At 32.7% G+C, this 8804-nt stretch overlaps 1 protein-coding gene across 2 annotated transcripts; it reads left to right on the top strand.

Annotated features, from left to right (window-relative positions):
* The first annotated feature begins 5464 nt into the window (after positions 1-5464).
* On the top strand, positions 5465-6198 carry LOC118738495. 2 transcript variants are annotated; one of them, XM_036469431.1, is made up of 3 exons: positions 5465-5669; positions 5767-5926; positions 5987-6198. In XM_036469431.1, the coding sequence occupies exons 1-3, from the start codon at positions 5577-5579 to the stop codon at positions 6070-6072; spliced, it is 339 nt and encodes a 112-aa protein (XP_036325324.1). In that variant the 5' UTR covers positions 5465-5576; the 3' UTR covers positions 6073-6198. The 2 variants fall into 2 exon arrangements, with proteins under 2 accessions (XP_036325324.1, XP_036325325.1); XM_036469432.1 differs by having other exon boundaries at positions 5996-6192.
* The last annotated feature ends 2606 nt before the right edge of the window (positions 6199-8804 follow it).

The raw sequence follows: 8804 nt of genomic DNA, 5'->3' as shown, positions 1-8804 counted from the left end.
GACATTTGGTAAGTGAGTGTATTTTTATGGGCTCTTTTTGCGTACGCCTAAAAGCACATTTAGCTCTCAATGCTACACTAAATGCACATTTATCCTTACAAAATTAATCATCTAATCATCTTCGAAAACATATCTTGAAAATTGCTTAATTTTAAATGCAGAAAAAAACGCTGCATTAGAATGCATCAATAATCATACAAAGCCTACTGAGAAAATCGTCAAGATCGATGCTGTATAAGCTCTATCTCCTATACCACTGATTGTTCAGATACAAGTTTTTGCGATATAACTCCTTTATGCAGCTAGCTAGAACCATTGAGTTCTACATACCGATCACACAGCAGTGAAAGTTACTTAGATTGGTACTATATAAGGTATATCTTCCATACCTCTGAATAGGGCTGTGCGATTAATTGATTACTCAAAATTTTAATTAATCATTAAGTAAATAACTCAGTTATTCGATTAATTAGAAACTATGATTACTCAAAAGTTCAGTTACTCGAGTAATCAAGATTTTTGATTAACCAAAAAAAAGATATTTGAGTAATTTGCATTATGATTAATCAACATTTTGAGTACAATGAGTAATCAACATTTCAACTCTTTACATATGTATAAAGTAGTTAAAGTTCCTTGATACTTTGAAAACAACGTTTCTGCTTTCAAAAATTAAAGCGAAATTTTTTTTCATATACAGAATGTAAAAAAGAAAATAAGCGTTTTCCAAAGCAAACTCTTTTAACGAGCATAATTATTGTTTTTTGAGTAATCATATTTCAAGTAACTCGATTAATCATCGTTTTGAGTAATCAAAATCTTGATTACTCTAGTAATTGATTAACCGAATAATTGATTCACCAACTTGCTCGAGTAATCGAATAATCGCACAGCCCTACCTCTGAATGTTTAGATATGATTTTTTAGCTATGTACCAAACTCCTCTGTCTACATATGTACATACATATGCTGCGAATATAAAAATCTTTGCAAATGCAGTAATCTCTTAAATTAAAATTTTCTGACGTTCATGAAATGTATGAAGCATTCGGCATGGCCGAAGACAGCGCTGATCTTACTTGTTTTTTATTCAGAAAGCACTTCCAATTTATAATTGTCATATTTTCGAAATTATAATTATCCAACTTTGGCGACTATTGCTCATAACCACAATTATTTATAAAAGCGTGGATAGCATGTTGTAGGCGTGCATGTGTTTGTCCGCTTCAGCAGTTATCACTGTTGACCTCATATGTCAATTATCATAGTATCTTCTACCTACATACATATCTATGTATATATGTACGAGCGTGAGTTGGTGCACATTGAAGCATGCAGCCACACGGTATAAGGCTCATTTGCGGTTTTGACGAAGTGTGTGCATGAATGCGCTGCGTAAATACTACATAAACGCATAACCTACATACATGCGTACGTAGTTGTAAATTGGGAAAATACCAGTCTGCCACGTGCATGCCTCACATCAGCGCACATACTAAATGACAGCCGATGTGGCCAAGTGCGCACGGGTGGGCTGCAGTATTCAGTCGTACCTTTTGTTTTAAGAAAACCAGGTGGAATTAACAAATGAAAGGGAGTGGAAACTCCGAATTAAAAATCCGCTTTTCTTATTCAAAATTCCAGTGCGGCAGCACCAAGTTTGATGTTATTTTGCTATCTTATCCATCGTTTATACGAAAACTTTAACAAAAATCATTTTGAAATCAGGGGGCCCTATTCTACCCCCCTTGCGCACTACTAACTACTAAGATATATTCAGGATTTGATCTCTGGTTCGAGCGAGATTCTTTCAACAGGCAATGGAAAACTTAAGCATATATTTCTACTATGAAAAATCTAGTCATGAAAACCACTTGCATTTCAGTGATGCAGCTGTGCTGTAGGTCCCTCCAGTTGTGTGAAATTTGCAAGGCGCATAATACAAATCGGAGTAGAAGCTCGGCCCAGCACTTAGCGAACGTGTGGAGCTCCAACTTTTATTATTGTGTGTGAATGCTTCCGCATAAGTAGCCACCTAAGTACTTATAACTATGTAGGTTGCGTAAATACTTACGCATGCAATTGTGTGAGATTCATATTATTGTTCTAATTCTACTGTAAGTTTAATTGTATGCCAATATTTGCATACATTCAGGTGCATATGCTTAGAATTAAAATGCAAATATAGCTAAGCATACAAAGCTACATAAATAGCTATTATAGTATATGTAAGTATTTACATGTGCAAACTGCTTGGCGGACTACTCAAATATCTGCATGCTTTGTAGAAGGTGCCTGTTGCTTGAACATTACAAAACTCACCTCCGCTACGAACACAAATCGGTCAACTTGGCTATTGAATTCTATTTCTTCAAACTTACACACATACATATGTATGTATGCATGCACAAAGACATATTTATGAGGCTATCTATACGACATCAACTTGCCAATTGGTTTTATTCTATATCTCCGTCTTCGTGTCCGAGTCAGCAAATCTTGTTCATGTCGCTGTCATTTCTATATTGCTAATGGTGATTGCATTTGCCATTATCATTGCTCGTGCTGACCATATCCATAGAAAGTGAATGGGTGTCATTTTAAATGCCGAATGGAAAGAAACTAAAAGGCGGTGAAAAAAGCAGATTTTCAACAAGCAGTGACAATTATCTCTTGGTGTCCATTTTCATTGCAATAATCTGCGGCTTAAAAGTTGGCTACTGTGTGATTTACTATATGGCTTTCATTGGCACAATCAATGGGAGTTCAATTTCAGTCACAAGATCTTATTGTCAGTGCAGAATCAGAGCACATCAAAGCATATCTAAGAGCATAGGGACTTTAGCCATTGACATTGCCAAGCTGGGTATTAGAGGTTTGCTTGTGGAATTTAGAGGCAAGGATGTGCCGGCTTGAAATTTATACTAATTTTGCAAATAAAATACAAACACATACATACTTACATATGTTTACAATATTGTAAATACAAATATGTATACATTTATATAGATTAGGGGGCGCATCACGCTCCATAAAAAAATCTGTACTGTTCCATCGGAAATATAAAATTTATTGTGTTTTAAAACTTTCGAAAAAATTTTTCTGAAAAATACGATTTTGGTGTGATGAAAATACCTCAAATAATAAAGTTTTTTATAACCCAAATTGGTAAAAAAATTTTTTTTTTTCTAAATTACCTCTCGAATCATAGAAGAGTTGAAGCGCAAATGGCCTGCAAACAAAATGTTTAAAATTTGTATCAACGAAATCAAAATAATGACATTTTTGGATTGTATAGCTCACGCAAATCTTAAAATTTTTCCCAAAATATACATTGTATATACATTATAATGTATTAATGTGCATATGTATATCGTATACATACGTAATTAGGCTTGAAATATAGAAATGAAAAAAATAGAAATGGGTATCAATGAAAATGGGTTTGAAAATATTTCTTTCTTAATTAAACATTAGGAGGGTTGCCACCTGTTTAAAAAATCAAATTAAATTTGAATTAAGGAACGTAAATAGGGGGAAAAAGTTCCAATATATGGATGCCAAACGAAAGGGGGCTCAGAAAGTAGCAGTTTGAAAATATTTTGAAGTGGGTTGCCAGCTGTTTGAAATATAAAATTTAGTTAACTTATACACAAGTTATATGAAATGTTAAAATATGGATGTCAGACGAAAGTGTGTTAAGAAGGCTTTAGTTTAAACATTAAGAACATTTTTGAGGTGTTGGAAGAGGATTGCCACATGTCTAAAAATTTATTTGAAAATATCAAATAAGTTAAATGAATTATTAAAATATGGGTATCAATCGAATGGGTTTGAAAAATCTTTACTTCTAAACTATATTGAGCGGGGTTGCCACATGTTCAAAAAATAAAATTCAACTTAATTTATCAGTTAATAAAAATATGTAGCGCAGTGTTACACGAAGAATATTTAAGAATAGCTTCACTTTTACGCAAGTTATTTGAAATATGAAGCGAAAGAGTGTTAAAAACAACTTGAGTTTGAACATTTAGAAAAGGGTTGCCACGTGCTTGTAAAGTGACATTCAAATTATTTTAGAAGTTGGATGAATTATTAAAAGATGGGTATCATCGAAATGATTTTGAAAAGGCTTTATTTCTGAAATATATTTAGGAGGGTTACCGCCTGTTTAAAAAAATTCAACTCGACATAAATTAGGGCAATTACCTAATTCAAATATGTGTTTTAAAATTTGTAGAGAAAACTTTAGCTTGAACACTATAAATATTTTTTGGGTGTTTTGAGAGGGTTGCCACCTGTTCAAGTATTATTCAAATTATTTTAAAAGTCAAATGAATTATTTAAATATGGGTGTCACTCGTATTGGGGTTGAAAAGGCTCTATTCCTGAAATATATTTAGGAGCGTTGCCACGTATTCCATAAGCTGCCCTCAGATTACTTAATAAGTTAATTGAATTTGTTATGGATGAATATTAATCGGAATGGGTTTAAAAAGGCTTTCAGGTAGGTTTCGCAATTCACTTCCGCCACAAATTAAACTTTGTAGATGTTTACTCGAAAATAAATTGTATAACCTGTAAAATAAAGACCTTGCCTGTTTTGAAATTGGAAACTTTTTATCGGGTGATTTAAAATTTGATAACGACTCCACAGATTTAGAAGAAATATAACACTCGAATAGCTTATAATATTTGGAATAGTTTGAAGGGTTTTTGACATTCTATCTTGGGCGTTTAACGCCGTGCGAGCTCACTAGTACATTAAAGTCGCCAAAGAGCTGTAGGTTGCATGAATTTTGGAATCAAGATGGCTAAACTTGCTAAATACATACACTGATCATTGCAGACTATTATTTACTTTATGGAAAGGCACGCTAGGAGAATAAGCTTCCCGGTACATATCTGACTGTCGTGACTATGAATAGGTTGATAACATTCAACACCGACTCTACTAAGATCAGTATAGGCTTATGGGGTTGTACAACCACTACTTTTCCGACTGTCTTGCTGGTCTAAGTAAATGGTAGGAATCAACTTTGGGCCAAATAAACGGTACCACAACATACTTCCTTAAGCTTAGTTATGCCTCCTGCCCGGCCTTGGCTGAAGGCAGCTCAAACAACCTAACCTAACCTACTACACACACATACTTGTATAATTTGGGTGATATTAAAATACTGTGACTTGTTAAATACAAAGGTGACTTGCATAATTTGTAAATTTTTTTTGTGAATTTTTGACAATTTACTAAGAATAGTGATTGCGTCGAATGAAAAACTGCATATCACGCTATGTTATTAAACTAATTTTTTGTATGACAAAGCATTTGAAAGTGTTGAAATCTATGCATGGCACCTAGCATTATCATAATGGCGCTTCGTTCATATAAAAGCGGCTATAAAATATCGCTTTTACCAGCTTAGTAGCACAGTTTCTGTTTAGATTAGCACGAAATCGGAGCCGCAATTGATATACTGTCATACAGCAAGGATACCGCTTAATTCTAAAAAACAAATTCTTCCAATTTACAAACACATAAATTAGCTCTTCACAGACATAAACTACAAGTGAAAATGGGTCAATGGAGTTTGCTGGCTATACTGCTCCTTACTGGCTACTTCTATGTGATTTGCAGCGCCAAGTCGTTAGAGCAGAGTGACTACCAGGTGCGTAACAGGCAATCGTTATTTACAGAGTAAATAAAACGGTATTATTTATTTTGCTCTTTTCATTTTGTTCGTGCATAAATATTCCCAAATTAAGGCTGATCTTTTTACGGGATTTAAAAGTAAACAGCCACATAAACGCTATCAAAGCAACGAGGCAAGTGAATATAATGCGATTGAGGGTAAAGGTGATAATGCTGACGTATTTGATGAGATGCAAGCTGATGTCTATGAAAATTTAGTACGTTTAGTAAAAGGTGTGGACGAAAATTTTCAATAATAAAATCTTAATTAAAATATTTACTTATTGCATGAAGTTATTTCAGAAATGCAAAAGGAACGTGAACGCGTATCGATACGTTACAAACCGAATTTAGGAAAACGCACACAAATGTACAAGTAAATGTGAATGCAACCAAGGAAAGAATACTTAATGAGAAACTAGAACTTCATAATTATAACTAACTGAACTTGTCGATGCTTTGAAATGGCAAATGAAATTTATTATATTTAATAGTTTTAGTAGATATATTTAGTAGGTATTCTGTATGTGTGAAAATGTGTGTATATGTATACAAACAAGCATGAGACAGACTAACATAAAAAGCAAGTCCAAAAACAAAAAAAAAATATACCCAAATATTTAATCAAAAACAAATGCATATTAGCAGAGCTAAATTATGCATCGCTATTAATTAGTATATGAGTAAGTATGTACGTGCTCTACGTTTTGCAATTTTTTTAACTTTTAATGGAATTTGTAAAAAAAACTTATATAAATGGCAAATTAAACAAGAAAAAAAATATAAATGCTTTTGTTAACGAGAGAGTTGTTATGTTTAGAATGATTATCTCAGAAACTTCAAATTAAATGCTTTCATATTATGTGTCGAACCAATCGTGTTACTGCCAAAGATTTTCCTCCTAATTTTTTACTTTACACCAATGAATCCGAATAAAAAATTTGAAAATTTGCGTAAAATATACGTACGTATGACTCGGAATTTTCCCTTTACATATGGATATATATGCATGATTTTTTATAAAATTTTCATATGAGGTATTGAAAAGGCTTATATATACATTTATGTACATGAATACATAGAAAATTATAACTCAACCCTATAAAACAGATTTGGGAAACATTGGGCCTTATGAATAAAAATTAAGCAAATATTTTTTCTTAAAATTTCAGATTGTTTCTCGATTTACTTAAAAAAATTAAAGTAGAAGGTTTTTTAATTTTAAGAAAAAGCAATTGCTTGGTTTTGATAATATGATATTGTAGGTAAACGGCCAAACACGTAAATTTAATTTTGGGCTATAGATTACGATGCCGTTTTGCGATAATCCGTATCACGTCAATAGTTTTAGATATTTAATGGAGAATATTTTATAGAAAAACTCAAACTTTGACAGCCAGTTACACTAGCAAATTTAAGTTGGAATTTTTTTTTTCAGTTAAATTGTTAAGAGGGGGAAAAAAGAAAAAAGTTTGAATCTTTTTGTAAAAAATCAAGCTACCATCGAAGTATATGTATGTATGGATAAATAAAGTCGGGTCTGATGAAATGCAAATGAGCAATGCGTTTTTAATGATATCTCGACGGCTGAGTGGAAGATCGGTTATTTTCGGCAGCCGGTTCAAAAAAAAAAAAAATGAAATTTCGCGTCAGTTTACAAAGTCGATTTTTTAATTTCTACTGCTATTAAAAATTACATAAGTCTCTTCCAATACCAAAAATTAAAAAAAAAACGACAAAATAATATGTGTTTTGGTAATCTAAAGGAACTGGAAATATATATACATATTTTTTTAATTTGAGGTAACTTTTCGAGGTAAAATTGGAGCATATTTAAACTTTTTGCTATGACTATCGATAGAAAATTTTCCACTTAACAACACAAAAAGAAACCGCGAAGGAAACTTTAAACCCGTCAAAAGTTATAGATTTGTGATCACTCACACCCCTAAAAAGTACACTGTGCGTCTATATGGGCTGAGAAAATGTTACTCATACGCCATGTACTACGAGTATGCCATGGATACCCTGCTTATAGTTAGTTAAAAAAAATGCTTGCGCATTTCCATTTGCATATTCAAAATTCGCTTATTTCTGCGCCGATTTCCTCCGTTGATTTCCCTTGATTTTTTTTTCGAAAACAACAGGCTTCCATGCGTATTAAAAAGCAAAATATCCGAAAGAGGAACAGGAACACACTAGATACATGTGCAAACAACTTGAATTGAAAAGTAGGGTGACTGACTCGGTTTTTCCAAACCGGTTTCCACCATTTTTTTTTGGATATCTATAAGCGGGTTTTTTGAAATCTTGATTCTTCGAATATCGAATAAACCGAATTTTTTGATCGAACAAACCGGTTTTTTATATTTCATAGAAATCTTGACTTCTCCCTTTGAGGTATTCACAGTTTTCAAGGTCTTTTTCCAGTTTAAGAGAAATCCCTTAATAATTTTAAAATTATTTCCAACTTATTTCGGGTTGAATAGTATATCATATTTGATTCCAATAAATTAGTGTTTGGCACTTAAACATTTTCTGCGTGTTTAGCTGAGTTTCTCCGCTAATTAGTGTTCTGCTGCTTGATTTTATAGCACAATGGAGATACCTACACTTTTACTCCAACAAACTTTTTTTTGATGCTGCTGTAACTTAAAATTAACCATGGGCCTTCCGAGTGGCAGTAGGCACATTTACGCACTCGGCTACGGCGGGAAGAGCACTATTCAAATCCGAAAAAAAGTATTAAAAATGTAATAACGTTTTAATTAATGTTTAAAATGAGACCGAATTTGAGTTTTTCCAAGATTTTTATTAGTTTTACTTTTGATATAAAAAACTTTGAACTTTTTTTGCTTAGCTCTTTTCTAATAGTTTCATTGAAATTATTGGTTACGAAAAAACCGGATATTTTTCTAATTTGAAAATTGGGAAACAGTTTTTTACCAAATGGCAATTTTCGAACAACTCAAAACACGCTTTTGGAAAGAGGTGAATAATCGAACACCCTACCAAACGACCAAAGCTGACAAAGGAAACACTAGCGTATTAATGGAATTAATGGAAACGAGCACATAAAAAAGGAACAAGTCATCAAAGAAGACAGGTGTAT

This window comes from Rhagoletis pomonella, unplaced genomic scaffold (genome assembly GCF_013731165.1).
Source record: "Rhagoletis pomonella isolate Grant_MI unplaced genomic scaffold, Rhpom_1.0 Rhpom_scaffold_00004, whole genome shotgun sequence".
In the NCBI taxonomy this organism is placed as follows: domain Eukaryota; kingdom Metazoa; phylum Arthropoda; class Insecta; order Diptera; family Tephritidae; genus Rhagoletis; species Rhagoletis pomonella.
The sequence above is the reverse complement of the archived record's forward strand: the minus strand, read 5'-3'. Positions and strand labels throughout refer to the sequence as shown.

Bases quoted from the DNA above. Each gene is read 5' to 3' on its own strand.
- LOC118738495 (XM_036469431.1), top strand. From the start codon at position 5,577: ATGGGTCAATGGAGTTTGCTGGCTATACTGCTCCTTACTGGCTACTTC. The intron at 5,670-5,766 runs GTGCGTAACAGG...TCCCAAATTAAG, and splicing joins TAGAGCAGAGTGACTACCAG to GCTGATCTTTTTACGGGATT. The intron at 5,927-5,986 runs GTGTGGACGAAA...TATTGCATGAAG, and splicing joins TTTAGTACGTTTAGTAAAAG to TTATTTCAGAAATGCAAAAG.